This window comes from Octopus bimaculoides, chromosome 28 (assembly GCF_046866305.1).
Source record: "Octopus bimaculoides isolate indiv1 chromosome 28, ASM4686630v1, whole genome shotgun sequence".
In the NCBI taxonomy this organism is placed as follows: Eukaryota; Metazoa; Mollusca; class Cephalopoda; order Octopoda; family Octopodidae; genus Octopus; species Octopus bimaculoides.
In genome coordinates, this window is record NC_142955.1 from 24,231,890 (window position 1) to 24,257,196 (window position 25,307).

Sequence of the window (25,307 nt, forward strand, 5' to 3'; positions counted from 1 at the left end):
TCCCAGATTTCATCCTACAGTTTTCTGCCAAAATTTCATACCACACATTTGATTTGCCCAGATTCCACACCACACTCTTAACCCTCTGTCCACCCAGATTCCACACTCCAGTTTTAATTACCCAATTTCACTTCATAGTTTTCCCCCACCTACCAGTTTTTGTCCTAGATTTCATGCCACCTCTTCTTTACTGTTTATATTTCATGTCACACTCTTGATATCTCCCAGATCCCATACTGCAGTTTTTGACCCTTTCTCCACTACTCTCTATTATTTCAGGGCTTATCAGAATGTGTCGACCAACAGGCTCAGGGTTACAGTCTCTTATAGGCATCCTATATATCCAAAACAATGAGATTAGGGTGAGTTAATTTCCCTTTACTTCTTTCTCTCTCTTCAAAGCATCTTTGACCACATCTTATACTTTTCCCCTCTTCCCTTTGAACTTTTCATTCCTCCTCCTCCTCCCTCCTCTTGAAGAACTCCTTTTTCTTCAATTTTTACTTTTGTAAATTTTATTATTATTTTATTTTGTATCTGTCTTTCAGTTCTCTATTTAAGAGATGAGGAATTATGTACATTATTTACATTATTTACATTTGACGGATATTTGTCCTCATCTTGTTTGTTGTTAACACAACGTTTCGGCTGATATACCCTCCAGCCTTCGTCAGGTGTCTTGGGGAAATTTCGAACCTGAGTTCTCATTCCTCAGGTATTTTTCGATGTTATTATTGTCATTATTATTATTATAATTATAATTATTATTATCATTATCATTATTATTATTATTATTATTATTATTATTATTATCATCATTATTATTATTATTATCATTATTATTATTATCATTATTATTATTATTATTATTATTATTATTATTATTATCATCATAATTATCATTATTATTATTATTATCATTATTATTTTATTCAGGTCACTACTTGGAATCGAACTCGGAATCTTAGTTTTAGTAGCCCATGCTCTTAACCACTATGCTATATGACCTGAATAATGATAATAATAATGATAATAATAATAATAATAATAATAATAATAATAATAGTAACATTGAAAAATACCTGAGGAATGAGAACCTAAGTTCGAAATTTCCCCAAGACACCTGATGAAGGCTGGAGGGTATATCAGCCAAAACGTTTGTGTTAACAAACAAGATGAGGACAAATATCCGTCAAATGTAAATAATGCAAATAATGTTATGGGGAGATGTTTGACCTATATCAGCTGAAAAATGAGGACAAATATCCATCAATTGTAAATAATGTACATGATTTCTCATCTCTTAAATATAGAATGGAAAATAACTTATTTACCTAAGTTTTAACATTATCTCCCTCAAAATAGTTACCTTGCACCACAATTCATTGGTCTCCATGTTCCTGCCACTCTTGGAATCCGGTCGGGAAGTTGTTTTCCACACGCGAGTCGAGGACCTTCTGCGATTCTCTCTCAATCTTGACAACGGTGTTAATTAAAATGGCAACCTTTGAGATGCCTTTTCATTTTTGAGGGAAGAGATGAAAGTCCACAGGTGCTAAATCTGGCGAATAGGGTGGGTACAGAGGTGATACCATGTTGTTTTTAGCACGAAACACCTGAGTGAGGAGAACTCAATGACACGGTGCTTTGTTATCAGGAAGGACCCAATCCGTCGCGCTCCACTGATCCAGCCGCTTTTGCCAAATGTCCTCACTCGAATGCTTCAAAACGGTGCAGTAAAACTCTTGATTGATGACCTAATCCCTAGGGGATGAATTTCCGATGCACAATAGGCACAGGAGTGGCTGTGTGGTAAGTAGCTTGCTTACCAACCACATGGTTCCGGGTTCATTCCCACTGCGTGGCACCTTGGGTCATGTGTCTTCTACTATAGCCTCGGTCCGACCAAAGCCTTGTGAGTGGATTTAGTAGACGGAAACTGAAAGAAGCCCGTCATATATATGTATATGTGTGTGTATCTATGTTTGTGTGTCTGTGTTTGTCCTCCCCAACATCGCTTGACAACCGATGGTGGTGTGTTTATGTCCTGGTAACTTAGCGGTTCAGCAAAAGAGACCGATAGAATAAGTACTAGGCTTTATAAAGAATAAGTCCTGGGGTCGATTTGCTTGACTAAAAGGCCGTGCTCCGCAGTCAATTATGATGCATAATTGTCTCTTTTTTTCCTTTTTTCTCTCATTTCTCCACAGCAAGCCATCATGGATGTGATGTTCGACTTGTTCCGCCTAACCACTCCGAAGTTGACAGACAGTTTTGTTGAAGCTTTAAACAGTGTTGGTGAGTTTAGCTGTCTTCCGTTCTACATGCTTTCGTTCATCTCAGTCGGTCGTTATCTCAGCCAGGTCAGCCTTACACCTTACATTGTCTCACTTCTCTCTTTCCAGATCCTTCTGCAATGAGAGAAGAATGGAAACTTCTAGAAGGTTTCGTGGCAGAAGAAGGCAGAGCCATATTACCACATTTGGCAAAAGTCAGGTAAAACACTTTTCTCATCAACTGTATTTTCCGGCATACAAGTCTATGTTGTTTGTACTATAATCATCCAGCTCTATATGAGGGGGTCTGGTTCGAGGCTCAACTCTCCAAGTTCTTTTACAGGGCTTAGAAAAACTGAAGGACCACTGCTATAAATATGTGAATCTGAGAGGGGAATATGTTGAATAAAATCATAATTAACTGATCCTCCTGTATTTTCTTTTACCCAAAGCCAAGAATTTTTCAGCACGCCCTCATATGTGTGTATGTGTGTGCATATATATATATATATATATATATATGAGCGGGTGCTGGAAAGTTCTTGGTTTTAAGGGTATCGACAAAGGCCTTGTTTGAGGCCCAACCTTCCAAGTTCTTTTACAGGGCTTAGAAAAACTGAAGGACTGTTGCAATAAGTGTGTGAATCTATGTTGAATAAAATCATAATTGACTGATCCTCCTGTATTTTCTTTCACCCAAAGCCAAGAACATTTCCGTACCCTGTTGTATACAAAAGTGGTTAGCCATGTATCGTCCGCTACAGCAAGATACCTGTGCCTCTCCCTCCCTCCCTCCCTCTCCACTGCCCTTACCCCTTATACATCATTCTGCTACTTTTTAATCAAGTCTGGCAGTGCAGGCTGTCATGGTTTGGCCTTGTCTGCTGGGGGAGAACTGGAAGACTACCACACCAAGTGCATTGTGACTCTAGCAGTGTGACACCATGTGGTAGTTTGGTTGATATAGGGACACAGTGGTATATATGTGTGTACGTGTGATTTTTTTTTATGTAGATTTATTTATTCATGTTCATGTAAATATGTGTGTGTGTGTGTGTGTGTGTATTATGTTGTATTCAGCTTCCAATATTCCATACCAGTAATATACTGTTTCTGTTTCTTTGCAGACCAAATTTAATTGAGAACCATTTGGCTTTAATTTTGGCAGCTTGGATCGAAACAGGAATTCTACAGGTTAGATTTACATACTGGGAAATAATGTTATCATCAACACCACCACCACCACCACCACCACCTCCTCCTAGCCGCCCACCCCCGAATTTCAGGCTTTGTGCCTACAGCAGAAAGGATTATTGTTGTTGTCATCGTCGCCACCGCTGCTGCTTCCTCCCCCTCCCCTCCTCCCCTCCCCTCCCCTCCCCCCCTCCCCTCCTCCCCTCCCCCTCTTCGCTCCTCATCCCTCCTCCTCCTCCCTAAGCATTTCGCCCAGGCATGCTGAAACATTGTGGTCAGCATAACTGATTAGTCCCCTCCCCGCAAAATTTGAGGCCTTGTGCTTAGAGTAGAAAGGACTAATGTTGTTGTTGTTGTTGTGATGATGTCATTTACCTGAATTTTCTCATGTTCTTTGTCATTTGCTTTCAGGCCTTGGTGGAAGTCATTACCAGCACAGAGGGACATTTATTTATCAGAGCTGTGATATTGCTGGGAGAACTTCTACACATGGTAGGTACCCACACGAGGTATTGGACCCCGGCCCCCACTCCTCAGTTCCTTGGCTGATAGCTCTGTTGTTGTTGATGTGGTTCTGGTTCAGGGAACTGCCTTTGTGGGAGGTGACCATTCAGTAAGTGCTTTAGCAATCAGTAACCGAGGAGCTAACCATCAGTGTTGTGAGTGACCATCAGCGGGCAGCTGAGTGACTGTGTGTAGATGACCATCAATGTTTGACTGACTGTCATGCATCCATCCATCCATCTGTATGTCCATCCGTCTGTCCATCCATCCGCCTGTCCATCCATCCATCCATCTGTCCATCCATCCGTCCGTCTGTCCATCCATTCGTTTGTCCAGCCATCCATCTGTCTATCCATCCATTGATGGATGTAGTCGAAAAAAATCAACCCCAGGACTTATTCTTTGTAAGCCTAGTACTTATTCTATCGGCCACTTTTGCCGAACCGCTAAGTTACGGGGACGTAAACACACCAGCATCGGTTGTCAAGCGGTTTTGGGGACAAACACACACAAACACACACACATACACACACACAAATATACGACGGGCTTCTTTCAGTTTCTGTCTACCAAATTCACTCACGAGGCTTTGGTCGGCCCGTGGCTATACTAGGAGACATTTGCCCGTGTGTGTGCGTGTGTGTTCGTCCTCCGCCACAGTTTGATAACCGGTGTTGGTTTCTTTACGTCCTCGTAAACTAGCAGTTCAGCAAAATAGATCGATAGAAGAAGTACTAGACTTTAAAAAAAAAACTACTGCAGTGGATTCATTCGACTTAAAATAATAATTAAAAAAATTCTTTGAGGCAGTGCTCCAGCATGGCCATAGTCAAATGCCTAATAAAGCGCACATAACTCTTTGTTTTTATCAAGCTGAGTTATTTCCCTTAGTATTTTTCCCTTTTTATTACGTTTGGAAGTTGCCTCCCTGTTTATGACAGTTGCCTCCCCTATCGAAATAAAAATAAAATTTTTTTTTTTTTTTTGCTGCGGCCCCGCCTTGTAGAATCTATCGACCTCATTGTTTATTTTTTTCTCAGCCTGGTACTTATTTTTTCAATCCCTTTTGCCTGACCACTAAGTTACGTAGATGTACAGACACACACTTGCACATATATTCCTGGCTTCCACCCAGGCTACCCGGGCTCGATTCCTGGCAGGGGAACGTGAATTTTTCTATAGGCACAGGTATGGTTGTGTGGGAAGTAGCTTGCTTACCAACCACATGCTTCTAGGTTCAGTCCCACTGCATGGCACCTTGAGCAAGTGTCTTCTACTATAACCTCAGGCCGACCAAAGCTTTGTGAGTGGATTTGATAGACGGAAACTGAAAGAAGCCCGTCGTATATATATATATATATATATATATATATATGTACGTATGTATATCTTTGTGTGTCTGTGTTTGTCCCCCCCCCCCCAATATCACTTGACAACTGATGCTGGTGTGTTTACGCCCCAGTAACTTAGTGGTTTGGCAAAAGAAACCGATACTAGGCTCATAAAGAATAAGTCCTGCAGTCAATTTGCTGGGCTAAAGGCGGTACTCCAGCATGGCCGCAGTCAAATGACTGAAACAAGTAAAAGAATATATATATATATATATATATTAGAAGTTTTGGAGGTGATGTACAGGTATTATATATTAGAAAAAATAAGGTACTCAGAGATCTGGATGGTTGTGCATTTACAGATTTTTATTAATATGTTACATGTTTTAATAAATCATATATCAGCGCTTTCATCTACTCTAATAGATTCTTCAGATTTAAATTTTTTTGAAAGGATTTGTCTCTTTTTATAGTTTTATTGAGTGTGTTGGGGTGGAGAGAGAGAGAGGTGAAGAAAAGTAATGTGGGGTGTATAGGATAGTAAAACAGGGTGAGGAATGGGGAGAAAGTGAGAGAGAGGGTGTGTGCGCGCCTGTGTATCTGAAAGAAGGAGTGTCTTCTTTCTTTTCTTCTCTTTTCCATTGACACTCCTTTCAGATACACAGGCACACACACACATACACACACACTCTCTCTCTCTCACTTACTCCCCATTCCTCACCCTCTTACTATCCTATACACCCCACATTACTTTTTCCCCCTCTCTCTCTCCACCCCTACATGCTCAATCATACTATAAAAAGAGATGAATCCCTTCAAAAAAATTTAAATCTGAAGAATCTATTAGAGTAGATGAAAGCACTAATATATGATTAATAAAAATCTGTAAATTTACAACCATCCAGATCTCTGATTACCTTATTATTTTTTCTAATATTATATATATATATATATATATATATATATATATATATATATATACATATATATATATATATATAATTAATTCCAAGTGAGTTAGAGGTTGTGAATACAACCAACTAAGGGATAATATCTATGCAATATACTGCTGGTAGAAAACCCAATTATTAATACACAAGTGTTTTTTTCATTGCATGGCAATTACATTCCTGAATGTAATAAATGAGTGAGGGTAAAAAGTTGTTTTACCCTTAATTTATACAGCAATAAGAAAAATGGAGGGGATCAAGAGGTGGTATTCATCAACTTTTAGACATTATATTATGCCTATTTATTTATTTTTTTAGAAAAAAACAATTATAACAATATACATTAATAATTACTGGTATTTATATGTAAAGCATATGTCATACATGTATGTATATTGTTATAATTGTCTTATAAAAAAATGAATAAATAGACATAATATTTCCTTATTGCTGTATATATATATATATATATTTATGTACATATGTATGTATGTATTTGTGTGTGTGTGTTTGTCCCACCACTACCACCATTGCTTGACAACCGATGTTGGTGTGTTTGCATCCCCGTAACTTAGCTGTTTAGCAGAAGAGACTGATAGAATAAGCACCAGGCTTACAGGGAATAAGTCCAGGGGTCAATTTCTTCGACTAAAGGGCGGTACTTCAGCATGGCCACCTTAAATTGACTGAAACAAGTAAAAGAATAAACGAATACCAGAAGAACGTTCCGTACCACTAAACCAAGAATGTTCTCTGAATATATACGATGTATTCTAAGGCTAAATAGTAATTCTGTTTACTTTTGCGTAACTGAGATATTTTGGTTGGATTAATATAGTTATTGGTTTTACACTTCTTTCTATATTCTGTAACTGTCACAATATACTTTTCTACTATAGGCACAAGTCCTGAAATTTTTTGGGGGTGGGGGCAGTTGATTAGATTGACCTCCGTATGCAACTGGTACTTAATTTATCGACCCCGAAAGGACAAAAGGCAACCTTGGCAGAATTTGAACTCAGATTTGTTAAGACAGACGAAATACCGCTAAGCATTTCGCCCGGCATGCTAACGTTTCTTATTTCTGTATTGCCCACGTGGGGCTAAACATAGAGGGGACAGACAAGGACCGACAAAGAGATTCAGTCGATTATATCGACTCCAGTGCATAACTGGTACTTATTTAATCGACCCCGAAAGGATGAAAGGCAAAGTCGACCTCGGCGGAATTTACCGCTAAGCATTTCGCCTGGTGTGCTAACGTTTCTTATTTCTTTATTGCCCACAAGGGGCTAAACATAGAGGGGACAAACAAGGACAGACAAAGAGATTCAGTCGATTACATCGACTCCAGTGCATAACTGGTACTTATTTAATCGACCCCGAAAGGATGAAAGGCAAAGTCGACCTCGGCGGAATTTGAACTCAGAATGTAGTGGCAGACGAAATACCGCTAAGCATTTCACCCGGCACGCTAACCACTCTGCCAGCGCACCGCCTTTAACTGTTGCAATATAGAAACATTTCTCATGGCCCCAGCGCACAATTTACAGATGCTTCCATTTTTTATGTTTTCCGTGAATTTTTCACGGGTCCAGCTAGTTATTATTATTATTATTATGATGATGATGATGATTATTATTATTGTCTATTTCCAGGCCAACACATTGTTGCCCCATGAATGCACAACACATAGCCATTGTTTACCCAACCTTATGGCTGTTGCCTCATCCTTCGATATCCCGGGTCAACACAGACAGTTAAGTATATCATTTGTATTTCTGTGTATGCATCCATGTATGCGTTTTCTATATGTTTATATATGTTTGTACATGCATATGAATTGACACGTGTGTGTGTGTGTGTGTGTGTGTGTGTGTAATTAATGAGAGAGATGGAAGATTCGAGAATCTTTATTGATCACTACAGTTGTTTCGACCCATCTCACATCAATCCCTTGCAGATGGCATACTGCATTACTGGTTTAGGTGTATCCCTTGGTGTAGATGTGTTTCCTCAGGTGATTTCAAGTGATATCTTGTTATAATAAACTCTTCATTGCCTGTTTTATTGGTCTTCATTAGATAGAAATGGCAAATTAATGGATACTGGCTGAGTTCCTTTCAAGCGTTGGGCCTCATGGAGGCATATTAACTGAGTTCTTTTTAAGCGTTGGGCCTGATGGAGACAAAGTGGCTGAGTTCCTTTTGAGTGTTGGGCCTCACAAAGGCAATGGCCAAGACCTTTGGTGTTATGTTGTGCTTGAGAAGAAGACTCATCAAGCCGAGCAAAATCGCAGTCATGGCACACAAATGGCACCTGTGCTGGTGGCACGTTAAAGCACCCACTACACTCTCAGAGTGGTTGGTGTTAGGGAGGGCATCCAGTCGTAGAAAACCATACCAAATCAGACTGGAGTCTGGTGCAGCCTTCCAGTGTCCCATCCCAGTCAAGCCGTCCAATCCATGCCAGCATGGACAACGGATGTTAAATGACGATGATAATGATGGTTCATTCTTATAGAAGATCAATGGCAAAGGTCAGATCTAAAAAGAAACAAATACACAATAAAACGGAAAAAATTATTACATAGACACAGGAGTGGCTGCATGGTAAGTAGCCTGCTTACCAACCACATGGTTCTGGGTTCAGTCCCACTGCGTAGCACCTTGGGCAAGTGTCTTCTTCTAAAGCCTCGGGCCAACCAAAGCCTTGTGAGTGGATTTGGTAGGCGGAAACTGAAAGAAGCCCGTCATATATATATATGTGTGTGTGTGTGTGTGTGTGTGTCTGTGTATGTGTGTGTATATATTTGTGTCTGTGTTTGTCCACCCAACATCACTTGACAACCGATTCTGGTGTGTTTACGTCCCCGTAGCTTAGCGGTTCGGCAAATGAGACCGATAAAATAAGTACTAGGCTTCCAAAGAATAAGTCCTGGGGTCGATTTGCTCGACTAAAGGCGGTGCTCCAGCATGGCCGCAGTCAAATGACTGAAACAAGTAAAAGAGTATAGTGGCTGTGTAGTAAGAAGCTTGCTTTCCAACCACATGGTTCTGGGTTCAATCTCACTGCACAGTATCTTGGGCAAGTGTCCTCTACTCTAGCCTCAGGTCATTCGTCTGTAAAATTGGATAATCTGTGGTTATGCTAATTTGTGTCTAGAGTGTTGTGTGAAAGTGCATTTACTAGCATGCGAGTATCTCGTTAGTCCTTCTGAAATTCTGTTAATTTTTGTATTTTCTTGGTTTTTTTAAATTATAATTTTCTTTTGGCTTTTGCTTAAAATCTAAACCTCTAAGTTGTTTGTGTTGCAGCCGTGCCACGTTAGCGGTGAGTTACCTGAATCGCATTCACACCCTGAAAAAGCGCGGCCCGAGGCCGTGCAGCCTGTTTCTTGACCAACTCATCCAGAACGCAAACACCACACTACAACAGGAGAGCTTCTACACTCAGTTCAGCCAAGACAAATTTTCATCGGATGCAGTGAAAACTGTGGTCAGTAGTGTTGTATTCCTCTTGGGAAAAACATGGTCAGTGTAATGTTTTAGTATTAAGATTAATCGGTCAGGTGTAAAGCTTACTTATTCACATTGTCTTGAATAAATTTTGCATTATCTCAGAGGTTTGAGATTTCAGTGATATGGTTGTGTGTCTTTAGAATGATGTTGTAGGGTAGGTGGGAGAAGCCTGACCAGGTCAGCTTGAACATAAAACAGGGAGAATATTAAGGCTGGATAAGGTTAGTTTAAATACCAAGGAGTTAAGGGTAACTTCATTAGCTGAAAGTAGAACAGCAATGACTTTACATGTCTGGGGACACACACACACACACACTCACACACACACACACACACACACACACACTCACACACACACACTCGCTCTTACTCATATGGCAGACATATAAACATGTACATACACACACATGTTCACTGGCACATACATTCATACTGGTAAACGTGTACGCACATGCTGGGTGGACACAAAAGCCGATATGCACATCATCATCATCATCATCATCATCATCATGGAGGAAATTATTATTGATGATGATGATGATATATTCTCTTTCTCTTTCTCTCTGTCTTTCCACAGTTCAACGCTGATGACTTTGTAAGTCAGGTGATCAGAGAGACGCATGTATTGAGCACCAAAGAACACAAGAGCTGGGACTGGCATTCCATATCTGCATTACTAAAGGTACCGTATACACTCTTCTCCTTTTCTAACTGTGTTTATGCATAATATATATGTATACATATGTGTGTGTGTATATATATATATATATATATATATATATATATATATATATATATATATAGATATATAGGCGTAGGAGTGGCTGTGTGGTAAGTAGTTTGCTTACCAACCACATAGTTCCGGGTTCAGTCCCACTGTCTGCCACCTCAGGCAAGTGTCTTCTACTATAGCCTCGGGCCGACCAAAGCCTTGTGAGTGGATTTGGTAGACGGAAACTGAAAGAAGCCCGTCGTATATATATATATATATATATATATATATATATATGTGTGTCTGTGTTTGTCCCTCCACCATAGCTTGACAATGATGCTGGTGTGTTTATGTCCCTGTAACTTAGCGGATTGGTAAAAGAGACCAATAGAATAAGAACTAGGCTTACAAAGAATAAGTCCTGGGGTCAGTTTGCTCGACTAAAGGCGGTGCTCCAGCATGGCCACAGTCAAATGACTGAAAAGAATATATGTGTGTGTGTGTATATATATATATATATATATATAGTAAATCTTTCTTTTCTCTGTGTGACTATTATAATTGTAAAACTACCAGTTATAATGAAAGGATAATCAAAGTTTATAATGAGATGATGTAATAAATATATATGTGCATTTTTAATTGCATTTATAATATATGTGTGTGTGTGTGTGTGTGTGTGTGTGTGTGTGTGTGCAGCGCTCTTTGTGTGGCAAATTTTCTACAACTGGGTAAACAAATGTTGGATGTGTTGAATGTTGACCTCGGCGGAATTTGAACTCAGAACGTAAAGACGATCGAAATACCGCTAAGAATTTCTTTTCTACTCTAGAGACAAGGCCCGAAATTTGGAAGGGGGGGGGGGGGCAGTCGATTAGATCGACCTCCAGTATGCAACAGGTACTTAATTTATCGACCCCCGAGAGGATGAAAGGCAAAGTCGACCTCGGCGGAATTTGAACTCAGAATGTAAAGACAGATGAAATACCACTAGGCATCTTGCCCAGTGCGCTACCGATTCTGCCAGCTGACCACCTTTCTTATCATCATCATCACCACCACCACTGACACTTGTTTTTTCTGTTTCCCTTATTCTATTTCAGTGCCCTGATAAATTTAAGAAGCTTGACGATCAAACAAGCCAGAGGTGAGTATAGTGTAAATCATCATCATCATCGTTTAACGTCCGCTTTCCATGCTGGCATGGGTTGGACGATTTGACTGAGGACTGGTGAAACCGGATGGCAGCACCAGGCTCCAATCCAATCTGATTTGGCAGAGTTTCTACAGCTAGAAGCCCTTCCTAACGCCAACCACTCTGAGAGTGTAGTGGGTGCTTTTACGTGTCACCCGCATGAAGGCCAGTCAGGCGGTACTGGCAATGGCCACGCTGAAAATGGTGCATTTCTGCAGAAAATTTTGCTTAAAAAATATTTTTCATTTTTAACCTCTTATATAGTACGCACTGGAAATTTTGACCTTTAAATTTTGGGGGAAAAAGCGTGGATTATACTCGAGGATTTACAGTACTTAGTATGTCCTTTGATTAATTTTAAATTTTAATCCCTCGGCTATTTAATGCTATTTTTGACCTGCTATCGCCTGTGTCATTCATTCTGTTATTATCATTTTTAAAATAGTTACATTGGATAATAATACAATTAATGACACCTTTGTAGATTAATTTTATATATATATATATATATATATATATATGTATATATAGTTTTAGGGAAAATAACCAAGTTTCAAGAACTCATCGATGAAAATCCACTATCACATATAGAAAAATTAATAATTAAAAGCACAATAAATGAGTATAATATAAAGTAAATATCATAAGATAAATATAATATAATAAAAAGATTTATCTTATGATATTTACTTTACTTTATATTATACTCATTTATTGTGCTTTTAATTGTTAATTTTTCTATATGTGATAGTGGATTTTCATCGATGAGTTCTTGAAAATTGGTTATTTTCCCTAAAACTATATATTTTATATATACTTTATCTATAAAGCTCAATTTAATTTTAATTTTTTATAAATTGATTTTAATTGAGTTTTTTACCTGTAATTTTGGATTTTGTCCCTAATATTATTATATATATGTATATATATATGTATGTATATATGTATGTATATGGCTGCTTTGGTGTTCAATGCAATGTGATATACATTATCGCCTAACATGCTCATTGTTATGGTCATCTTCTTTTGCCAGGTTTGTACGCCGCCTGCTATATTTTTTCAAACCAACCAGTGGTCAGTACTCGTCCATTGAACAGAAATATCCCGCTGCCCGCAAAATCACAGTTGCCTGTTGTCACTTCATTGATTTCCTTATTGAAACAGATGTGGTCAGTTCTGGTTTAAATACTTATGCATGTACACACACACACACACACACACACACACACACCTGATTCATCCCCTCCCCCCATTTACATATATACAGTTATATACTATAGGCTTCTTTCAGTTTACATCTATCAAATCTACTCGCAAGGCTTTGGTCAGACCAAGGCTACAGTTGAAGACACTTGGCCCATTTGAACATAAATCAAGGTCGAATATTTGGACTGGATATGGCCAGTTTGAATGCTACAGGTTTAAGTATAAGTGACTGCAAGCATGCTTATCAAATGGCCGTGAATAATAAGGTAATATGATGTGCGAGTGTTTTACCACACATCCACACACATGCTACACACACACTCACACACTCTCTCTCTTTCTCTCTCTCACACACACACACACACCAACCACGTGTGTTTAAAAAGCTGAAAGCAATGAAAGCAAGCGCTTACACCAAAAATTTCTTCCATCAGGTTTGTGTTAATGTTTTTTTTTTTTTTTAAATTTTACTTACATAATTAATAACTTTAATTTAAGAACATCTTTTTTCAAATATTTTATGTAGATATTTTCTATAGATATGTACTGTATGAGTATAATTTATTTGTTACAGGAAGAGACCAATAAACTGATTGTTGAATTCCTGGGTGACATTAATAATTGTTTGTCAGAGGTAAGTTATTTCTAATTAACACTTTGATGAGACTATTTACTCATTTCATTAATTGAATTAATTAACTGATAAGTCCCTTTTGTTTAATGACATTATAGTAAAGCATCATCTCCTGTCATCACATATGACATATACAGACACACTGATTCCCTCATAGCTGAGACCCTGACAGAAGTTACAAGTCTGGGCCAGGGTTGACTGGGGACAATGACAGTTAAGAGGTGACTCCCTAATCCTCGAAACCTTGTTACTCCTGTACCAGGGCCTCAGTCCCATACGCAATTTAAAGTCATTCTTTTATTCTTTTATTCTTTTACTTGTTTCAGTCATTTGACTGTGGCCATGCTGGAGCACCGCCTTTCAGTCAAGCAAATCGACCCTAGGACTTATTCTTTGTAAGCCTAGTACTTATTCCATTGGTGACTTTGTTGCATGCATTTGGAACATAACCCCAATCTGAAAGGCAGCCCATGGTTTCTGTCCTACATCTGGTCCTTTGTTGCCACGCAGTGTCACCCCCCAACCTCTGCTGCCTTCCGTCCTCTGACTAAACCTTAATCTTGCTGTTGTTGTTGTTGTCGTCGTTGTATTCATATCTTGCCTTGTTCTTCTTCAATCCTTCACAGATGAAGAGCGAGCGGGCTATTAGTGATAGTATCTTCTCACCAACTCTTATCAACAATACGCTCTCCAAATACTACTTCCTCTTCATCGGTCGGTTCTCAGCCACTGACCGTGGAGAGCAGTGTCTACAGCGAGCTGGCATCTTCCAAAGGTATGTATACATACATATATAACATGCATGCCTACATACATACATGATGGCTGTCCACTCATGACCGAGGAAGACCATTGCTGACCTTCAGGAACATTGTGCGCTCTAGGACTAACTTATATTTTGCATTTACGGCTCTGTTGGTGGCTAATGAGCCCTGCTCTTGACAAGCATACACCACTGCAAACATTGCGGATCAAGCTTTCCCCATTCACTCTACGAGCTGTGCACTTTCGCGCAGCTCGCTTAAATTCTTGATGCTGAATACGTGCTCTCTCAAAAGTGTTCATCCCCTCCTTAACCTGCTTCCTCCATCTGTGACGATGACAGGCATTGTTCTCCCAGTCAGTGTCCTGAATATCACGAGCCTTTAATGAGGACTTGACACAGTCCTTAAAGTGCAACCTTGGTTTCTGCCGGAGTCTCCTTCCATTCACAAGTTCTTCATAGAGCATCTGCTTAGGAATCCTGCTATCCTTCATTCTAATAACGTGTCCAGTCCATACATACATACATATATATTTATTAGTCGTACAATGAAGATTTGTAAGACATTCTAAAAATTCTCTGAGATTCTTATGTAAACAGATGAAGATACTTGGGTGTGTACCTTGACAATTCAACCAGTGCACCAATTCAACCGCATGCAGTAACACCTCACTCTTACTAGGACCTGCTTTACAAGACCCTGGGGTTTACGAGTTTTCTTTTTCGAGCACAAGATCTAAACTTTGAAGGAAGTGCAAGAGTTTCTACTACCATAACAAATGCTTGTGTGCTACCAAGACATTTTAGAGAGCGAATAAAGCTTCTTCTAAGCAAACAACTCCAGACTAGTTTTTTAAAAAGAAATCCACAAGTCTGTCTACGAGTGCTTGTGAATCGGCAATCACATCTACAAGTGATGGTGTGCATGAGTCTGGTGTGAGTGAAAGTGATTCAGAAAACGATAATAATAATAATAATAATCTTCATCATCTTCATCATTGTTTAACATCTGCCTTCCATGTTAGCATGGGCGGGACAGTTTGACAAGAGGCAGCCAGCCTTGTTGAACTCTTCTTTGTCATGCTGAATCTCTTACATTAAGGGTACGTGTGTCTGTGGAGTGCTCAGCCACTTGCCTGTTAATTTCCCGAGCAGGCTGTTCCGTTGATCGGATCGAATGGAACCCTCGTCCAGTTTATACCATATTCTTCTAACTCCCCCCCACATCGTCCCTCTGCAACCCTGCTTCACTGTTCCCATACTGACCCCACTCCGCTGCCCCCTTTTTTTTTTTCCTTTTTCGCCTCATCTTATCGTCCCCTTTTTTTTACAGCATCTGTGATGTAATCTCCGCCTCGACCCCTGATGTCTACATCAAGTTGATCGTGTCCAGTATGTATTATGCTCGGGACTGTTCCACTAAAGTTATTCTTTCCAAGGCGCTGGTTTCCTCCTCCGAGGTAAGCGATGCGTATCATTCTACTCTTGCAGGGGTGTCTAGTGGTGCGCTTGCGAGAGGGGGTTGGGGGTGGTGGTCTGTTTCTTGATTTATCTGACTATCTCTCTAACTCTTTCTTTTCTTCTCTCTCTCTCTCTCTCTCTCTCTCTCTAAAACACCCATCCTAGGTATTTTCCCCTATAATATATAAATCTGTAGAGATTAATGGTTTAACATCACACACACACACACACACACACAGACATACACATGTATACACACATGCACACACATATACACATATGCACACACACATGTATACACACATATACACATATGCACACACACATGCATATGTACACACACACATACACATGTATACACACACATGCACACACATACACATGTATACTCACACATGTATACTCACACATGTATACACACACATATACATACACACATGCACACATGTACACACACATGTACACACACACATACACATATGTACGCTCACACATGGACACACACACACACACATTTAAACACACAGTTGTCTTTTTTGCATAACTGTCCCCTGCAATCCATTCTACCAATTTTTGTCCCTTTTCTGCTCCAGAATGGTCGGCTGTATGCAACAAAATTCCTGCGAGTGCTTCTACGAACCAAGATGCCTATGTTTCGATCCTGGGGCATGGAGGTGCTGGTCACGCAACTGTATGACCAGAGTCGGGCCGTTGCTATGGCAGCACTGAATGTGATCGATGAAGCATGTGAAATCCAGGTTGGTAGGCATGGTGGCCACATTTCTGCAGCCATCATTGTATTTTTGTTTTTGTTTTAATCTGCTCTGTTGTTGCTATTATTATTATTATTATTATTATTATTATTATTGTTATTATTGTTATTATTATTATTATTATTGTTATTATTATTATTATTATTATTATTATTATCTATCCCCTTTACAGAAATTGGTGTGAAAATTTCGAAAGCATTATTATTATTATTATTATTATTACTATTATTATTATTATTATTATTATTATTATTAAGGCTGTGAGCTGGCAGAATCGCTAGCACACTGGGTGAAATGCTTAACAGTATTTCGTCTGCCGCTATGTTCTGAGTTCAAATGCTGCCTAGGTCGACTTTGCCTTTCGTGCTTTCGGGGCCGATAAAATAAGTACCAGTTGAGTATTGGGGTGTCTTCTGCTATAGCCTCAGGCCGACCAAAGCCTTGTGAGTGGATTTGGTAGAGGGAAACTGAAAGAAGTTTGTAACGGCCTCTCACAATAATGAATCTAACAAAGGTTCAAATGTGACTGGGTGGTAAGAAGCTTGCTTCCCAACCACATGGTTCTGGGTTCAGTTCCACTGCATGGCACTTTAGGCTAGTGTCTCTTTCTATAATCTCAGGGCATCCAAAGCCTTGTGAGTGGATTTGGTAGATGGAAACTGAAAGAAGCTTATAAAGGCCCTTCACAATAATAATGAGTGTTAACTACTCTAATTAAAATAAGCAGCGAGTCATTTATTCAAACATGGTAAATTGCGGTTGTATTTATGTTTCTTTCAGAGTAACCTGGAGTCTCTAATCAAACACCGGCCCTCCGTGCTACACCTGGGCGAGAAAGGTACCATGTTGTTGTGTCGTTTTCTGTCTCATCAACGTGGCTTCACTTCACTGCGAGACACAAACTACATTGACAATGAGCTGGTCCGATGGCACAAGGTTTGTAGAGCACCACTAGGCATTTGTTTCCCTTCTCTTTCTCTTTGTGCATTTTTATTGTTTTTTTTTTGGCATAATTCTGTGATTAAGAAATTTGCTTCCTAACTTGCATGATTTCAGGTTCAATCTTACTGCATGCTACTTTGAACATGGGTTTTCTACAATAGCTCAGGCCTGACCAAAAAAAACCTTGTGAATGGATTTGGTTGACAGTAACTGAAGGAAGTTTATGAAAAATATATATTAGCAACAGATGCCGTATTAATATTGAAAAGTAATATCCCCTCATAAACATGGATGTTGTTAGAACAAGCTATACTGCTGTCGATACCATGAGATAAACTCTCATATCAGCGCTTTGGTGCAAAATACACTCTTGTTTATATTACTAGTGGAGAGATAAATTCCTGCTGTCTCTAGCACCGAGACCACCAGATCCTGTGATTTCAACCTTGTTTGGTCTTTTCAGTGATGGATGCTCGACTACTAGAGACAGAAGCAATTCAATTACTCACCATTGATATCTAGATTGACAATGCTAGAACAGGCCCTGGGGTTGTGATCAGCCAGTGGGCTCGTTAAAAAAAACAAAAAACATACATTTACTAGCAACAGAGGCAAAATTAATACCGAGAGCCTAATAATTATATGTTGTATATATATATATGCGCAGGAGTGACTGAGTGGATTTAGTATACGGAAACTGAAAGAAGCCCGTTGTATATATGTATATATATATATATATATATATATATATGTGTGTGTCTGTGTTTGTGCCCCCAACCTCTCTTGACAACCGATGCTGGTGTGTTTACGTCCCCGTAACTTAACGGTTTGGCAAAAGAGACCGATAGAATAAGTAATAGGCTTACAAGGAATAAGTCCTGGAGTCGATTTGTTCGACTAAAGGCGGTGCTCCAGCATGGCCGCAATAAAATGACTGAAACCAGTTAAACACTTAAACAGTATACGTGTGTGTGTGTGTGTGTGATGTAAAATGCACCCAGGTCACTCTGTAAAGTGGTTGGCATTTGGAAGGGCACCCAGCCATAAAAACCCTGCCAAAACAGCCCTTACCAGTGCTGGTGGTACATTAAAAGCACCCAGTTCACTTTGTAAAGTCTTTGGTGTGAGGAAGGGCATCCGGCCGTAGAAGCCATGCCAAAACAGCCATGGAACTAGGGGAGGTTTTCAGATGGTCAGCTTTCTGGCAAACCATCCAACCCATGCCACCCACATGGAAAATGGATGTTAAATGACGACGACAACGATGATGATGATATGCATATTTTTTTTTTTCATAAACCCACTCTTTTGTTTGCCATTCTTTCGCAGTCATTCAACGTGCGTTATGTGAAAATTGTCGAAGAGCTGTTGAACGAGGCCCTAACCACCTACGAACGAACCTATGAAGGTTCATTTGCCAGGCGGACCAGTAAAAAGTAAGTAACAGCCAGAGTTTGTTGTTGCCGGTGAGGGTGGGGGTGGGTGGGGAGCAGTTCTCGTTTTCTTTCCCTTTCTCTTTCTCTTTCTGTCTGTCTGTTTGTCTTTTCAGTTTCTTGCTATCCTCTCCCCTCCCTCGCCCCCCTCGCCCTCTCTCTCTCTCTTTCCTCTCTTCTGCCCCCTTCTTTCCCCATTCCCTCTCTCCACCCTCACCCCATCACTGTACCCCTCTCTCCCTACTCCCTCTCTCCCTACTCCCTCTCTCCATCCCCTTCTGCACCTTTCCTGCTCTCTCTACCCCTCTTTCTCCACCCTTTCTTTACCCCCGCTTTCTCTACCCCTCTTTCTCCACATTCTCTTTACCCCCTCTTCCTCCACCCTCTCTCTACCCCTCTTCCTCCACCCTCTCTCTACCCCCTCTTTATCCACCCTCTCTCTACCCCTGCTTTCTCCACCCCCTCTCCACCCTTATCTCTGCACCCCTCTCCCCACGCATCTCCACCCTCTTCCCCGCCCCTCTTCCCCACCCTATTCCCCACCCCTCCCCACCCTTCTCTCTGCATCTCCACCTCCATCTCTACCATTCTCTGTTGCCCCTTTTTCTGTCCAAACCTTCTCTTTCTTTTGCACCTTCCCATTTTTCCTTTCTCAATGTGGGATAATTGTTACACTTAATCATTTATTTCAACTTCTTTCCATTATGAACATTTAATTGAATCTCGTTATAAATTTACTTCAATAATTTTCTGACAGGATTAACCACATTTTTAGAGCGATTTTAGTTTGGGATTTTGGGCTAAGCCTTTTTATTCAGTAAGTGGTTGGCATTTGGAGGGGCATCCAGCTGTCAAAAACCATGCCAAAACTCACCTCACCTGTGATGGTGCCTCATACAAAACACTCATCCATTCTGCAGGGTGTGTGGTGTTAGGAAGGGCATCCAGCTGTCAAAAACCATGCCAAAACAGACATAGAAGTCTGGTGCAGTTTTCTGCCTGGCTGGCTCCTGTCAACCCTCCGACCCATGCCAGCATCGAAGACGGATGTTAAATGATGATGATGATGATTCGGTTGTTTTGTTGAAGACTTTGGTTTGGGCTAAAAGTACTTTGTCGATGTGCTTTCCATGACTGGTTTAACTGTTTCATTGCAGAAAAAATTGCTAGGTTTGGCTGTGTGGTAAGTAGCTTTCTTACCAACCACATGGTTCCAGGTTCAGTCCCACTGCGTGGCACCTTGGGCAAGTGTCTTCTACTATAGTCTTGGGCCGACCAAAGCCTTGTGAGTGGATTTGGTAGACGGAAACTGAAAGAAGCCCGTCGTATGTATATATATATATATATATATATATATATATATATATATGTATGTGTGTATGTGTGTCTGTGTTTGTCCCCCCACCATCGCTTGACAACCGATGCTGGTGTGTTTACGTCCCCGTAACTTAGCGGTTCGACAAAAGAGACCGATAGAATAAGTACTAGGCTTACAAAGAATAAGTCCTAGGGTCGATTTTCTCGACTAAAAGCGGTGCTCCAGCATGGCCACAGTCAAACGACTGAAACAAGTAAAAGAGTAAACGAGTGTTGGATAACTGTGTTGCTGTAATGATATAACAAAGGACAACTACCATTTTATTGCAGCTATCGCTTTATTTGCTAAGCCTTGAACAGAAAACAGGTGTAATATGAAAGTGGTCGTGCCTCCTTAAGTAGATAGGAAGTTCGTGTGCATCCTTGAGGCACTGCTCCAAGACCATCTTGACAGTGATGAGGGGAAGAGACCAAGGGGCCTTCAAAACATTTATTGACTGACATCAGCAAAGAATGGACCAGAAACACGAGCCTGGCTAACTGTATGCACGCAGCACAACATAGAGTGAACTACAGATTCAAGACAAGCCGATCCCTGAACACAAGGAAGGCACCTCGCTCATAATTGTATTGCAAGGGATTGTAGTAAGGATTGTGTCCAAGGGGTAATGTCACAGATAGTAAATTTTTGCCTCACCACTCTCTCTCTCTCTCTCTCTCTCTCTCTCTCTCTTTATGGTAGGGTGGGGGTGTTAAGGGTTTAGTGACTTTTGTGCTGTCGAGCGACTAAACTGTTTTTCCTGATCTCCTGTTGCAGATGTCCGCGTAAAGACGTCTACCTCCCTATCCACTTATATGGACAACTGACCCAACACAAACAGGGCTTTCAGCTCCTCAAATCTCAGGTAAGACAGTCTGTTAAAAACAGCAGCACTACTGCTGCTGCTGCTAGTAACAATAATAATTATAATAATAATAATAATAATAGTAATAGTAATAATAATAATAATAATAGTAATAATAATAATAATAATAATAATGATAATAATAAAAATAATAATAATAATAATAATAATAGTAATAGTAATAATAATAATAATAATAATAATAATAATAATGATAATAATAATCCTTTCTACTATGGGCACAAGGCCTGAAATTTGAGGGGAGGGGACCAGTCAGTTACATCGACCCCAGTGTTCAACTGGTATTTATTTTATCCATGCCAAATAGATGGAAAGCAAAGTTGACCTCAGCGGGATTTGGATTCTGAATGTAAAGGTGGTCGAGAATACTGCTAAGCATTTGCCACCTTAATAATGATAATATATGAGGAATTCTTCGGGGTTTGGATAATTCACCTTTGGAAACATGGATGTTTTGTTCGACATCCTTAAACAATCCTTATTCAGGGACCTTTTGCGCAGGATGGGCTATTCGACCTGAAGAAAATTCTAACTGGGCCCCACCTGCGAGGTCATGCGCTGTTTATCTTGATATGAGATCACCATGTCGCGCACATATGGTTGGGATGCATGTGCCTGGTGTACCCTTATCAGACGGGTAGTCATGATGGGTATAATGGGCTTCGTATATTTGTACCCCAGTGTCACTTTGATGGCATGCACTGCTCTCTCACTCAATAATAATAATAATAATAATGAATGCCCGGATGCAGTACCAGGCAGTGGTTCTCATGGCTTCTGATCTTAACTGATTGGAAGTGTTATCATGTACATTGTTTTGTCTTGGTATAAAAAGATGGGCTACAGCAAATATTCTGCTTAATACCACAGATTTACTTGTCAGTTGTTTGACCTTAACCAGTTGAGCATGTCCCTTGGTGGCTGACGATATGTGCATCTTTGGTCACGAGCAGAAGTAGTGGGGGAGCATTATAGCCATGTGTTGAGAGGAATTCTTTGGGGTTTGAATAATTCACCTTTGGAAACATGGATGTTTCATTCAACATCCTTAAACAAACCTTATTCAGGGACCTTTTGAGCGGGATGGGCTACTCAACCTGAAGAAAATTCTAACTGGGCCCCACCTGCGAGGTCATGCGCTGTTTACCTTGATATAAGATCACCATGCCGTACACATGTGGTTGGGATGCATGTGCCTGGTGTACCCTTATCAGACGGGTGGTCATGATGGGTATAATGGGCTACGTATATTTGTACCCTAGTATCACTTTGATGGCATGCACTGCTCTCTCACTCAATAATAATAATAATAATCATAATAATAATAATAATGTTTGTATACTGTTTCAGGATTGTATCCAAGAATATTTCCGTTGTATCAAGTATCAGGTGCTCAATACAGACACTGATCTAATTCAGTTGAAATCTGCTCTTTGGGCCGTGGTTAGTATTCGTTTAGTATTTCAAACTTTCAGTGTGTGTGTTTAGGTGCTTATGGTTGTATGTGTGTGTGTGTGTGTGTGTGTGTGTGTTGCGTGTTTGTGTGTGTGTGTATGTTTGTATTTGTGCTGTTCTGTATATGTCTTTGCGCGTCTCTCAGCTTACAGCAAAGTAGGGGGGCTAGATGTCCCCTCACCCTTATCCACACTGCCCTTGCCCGGGCATAATCTGTGGACCGTGCCTCTGTTCTTTCTCCTCGCACCTGCCCCATCCTTACCCGTCTCCCGTTTCCCCTCACCTACCACTCTCCACCCTACCCCTCCAATGCACCATTCTCTGAGCTTTCTGGCTTTCTGCACACACACACACACACACACACACACACACACATAAGGCGGTGAGCTGGCAGAATTGTTAGCACACCGGGCGAAATGCTTAGCGGTATTTCGTCTGCCGCTACGTTCTGAGTTCAAATTCCGCCGAGGTCGACTTTGCCTTTCATCCTTTCGGGGTCGATTAAATAAGTACCAGTTACGCACCACTGGGGTCGATGTAATCGACTTAATCCGTTTGTCTGTCATTGTTTGTCCCCTCTGTGTGTAGCCCCTTGTGTAAAGAAATAACACACATGTAAGCTATAGGTAAGTGTGTGTGTGTGTGTGTGTGTGTTTCTGCACTCTAGTTAATCGTTTTAGGCTGGTTTTTTTTTTGTTGTATTAGTCACTTATCACATGTTCACCCTGTGCCTCCCCTCTGATCCTGGCGTCTCTCTCTTCCATTTAAAGGGTCACATTGGCATGTCAACATACGGCATCGTCTGGTTGAAGGAAGAAGGTCTGGTCACCGAAATCATCCGACTTGCTGAGGAGTGCGGCGTGTTCTCTGTGAGAGGGTGAGTACACCTTGACGCACAGACAGACTGGCAAGAGTAATACCATTGTCAGCATCGTGATTGTCATCAACGTCATCACTTTCATCATACTCGTCGTCGTCGTTGTCGTCATCGTCATCATAACTATCATTGGAGTCATTATCTTCGTCATCATCATCACTATCATCACATTACTTATTGTCATCATCATCATCATCATCAAATCATTTTCATTTTGCTCATCGTCATCATCACATCATTGTTATTGTCATCATCACCATCCTCCCCCTCCTCCTCATCGTCATCATCATAATTGTGTCATTGTTACTTTCATCATCACAATCATCATCATATCACTGTTATTGTCATTATCATCATCATCATAATCATCGCCGTCATCACTATTATTGTCATCATTATCGTCATCATCATCATCATCATCCTCCTCATCATTTTCATAAACCTTATCTCCCAGATCGTTCTCCGTGAGAGGGTGAGTACACTTTGACGCACAGACAGACTGGGCAGCTCTCCAGTTTGACGGCTCCTGTCAAATTGTCCAGTCCATGCCAGCATGGGAAACGAACATTAAATAATAATAATAATAATAACAACAAATAATCTAAAAAATAGTAATGCATTGTTATTACTTTGTTTTCCATCATGACTACCCGTCTGATAAGGGTAGACCAGGCACATGCATCACAACCACATGTGCGCAACATGGTGATCTCATATCAAGATAAACAGTGTATGACCTCACACGTGGGACCCAGTTAGAATTTTCTTCAGGTTGAGTAGCCCATCCTGCTCAAAAGATCCCTGAATAAGGATGATGAACGAAACGGCCTTGTTTCCAAAGGTGAATAATTCAAACCCCAAAGAATTCCTCTCAACACATGGATATGATGCTCCCCACTACTTCTGCTCGTCATCAGAGATGCACATATCGTCAGCTGCTAACGGACATGCAGAATCGTTAGCACACTGGCCAAAATGCTACTAATTATTTCATCCGTCTTTATGTTCAGAGTTCAAATTCCACTGAGGTCAACTTCCTCTTTTTGGGGTCAATAAATTAAGTACCAGTTGAGTACTGGGGACGATGTAATTGACTTAACCCCTTCCCCAAAATTTCAGGCCTTGTGCCTATAATAGAAAGGGTTATTATCATTACCTCTGCCTTAACGAAGGCGGAGGTATTGTTTTCAGCCGTGTTTGTTTGTCCGTGGACAAGATATCTCAAGAACCACTGGATGGATTCGGATGAAACTTTTAGAGATGTTGGGCTTAATGACTGGCACAAACTGATTAGATTCTGGGATCGATCCGGTACCAAACAAGGATTCTGGATTATTTTTCCTGTTTTTTTACTGAATCTTTGAGAGCAGTCCGGTTCATTTTTAGTATTCTCGTTTGTGAGAGCAATCGAGTTTATTTCCCACACAGCTCAAGGATGGAACATCCCGCTGGAAATCAAACTCATCACCTTACGAGTGTGAGCTGAGTACCCTGACCACAAAGCCACCTAATGTTAAAGCCCATGTATAAATATACTACCTTAATATTCGAGCGCAGGCGTTGCCAGTGCCACTGGATTGGCTCCTGTGCAGGTGGTGACACGTAAAAAACACCATTTGAGCGTGGCCGTTGCCAGTACCGCCTGACTGGCCCTCGTGCCGGTGGCACGTCAAAGCACCCACTATACTCTCGGAGTGGTTGGCGTCAGGAAGAGCATCCAGCTGTAGAAACTCTGCCAGATCAGATTGGAGCCTGGTGCAGCCATCTGGTTCACCAGTCCCCGGTCAAATCGTCCAACCCATGCTAGCATGGAAAGCAGATGTTAAATGATAATGAT

The 25,307-nt window shown here is 40.6% G+C and overlaps 1 protein-coding gene across 1 annotated transcript in view; it reads left to right on the forward strand.

Annotated features, from left to right (window-relative positions):
• The window catches only part of LOC106881749 (rapamycin-insensitive companion of mTOR), a 75,495-nt gene that overhangs the window by 25,191 nt on the left and 24,997 nt on the right, over positions 1-25,307 (forward strand). The window contains 19 exon segments of the mRNA XM_089343990.1: positions 280-362; positions 2,211-2,298; positions 2,406-2,496; positions 3,404-3,470; positions 3,882-3,962; positions 7,914-8,014; positions 9,573-9,753; positions 10,354-10,458; positions 11,592-11,635; positions 12,717-12,852; positions 13,464-13,523; positions 14,150-14,298; positions 15,620-15,746; positions 16,341-16,505; positions 17,301-17,456; positions 18,792-18,898; positions 21,030-21,117; positions 22,489-22,581; positions 23,364-23,470. Coding sequence (XP_089200116.1) covers positions 280-362; positions 2,211-2,298; positions 2,406-2,496; positions 3,404-3,470; positions 3,882-3,962; positions 7,914-8,014; positions 9,573-9,753; positions 10,354-10,458; positions 11,592-11,635; positions 12,717-12,852; positions 13,464-13,523; positions 14,150-14,298; positions 15,620-15,746; positions 16,341-16,505; positions 17,301-17,456; positions 18,792-18,898; positions 21,030-21,117; positions 22,489-22,581; positions 23,364-23,470 — 2,029 coding nt within the window.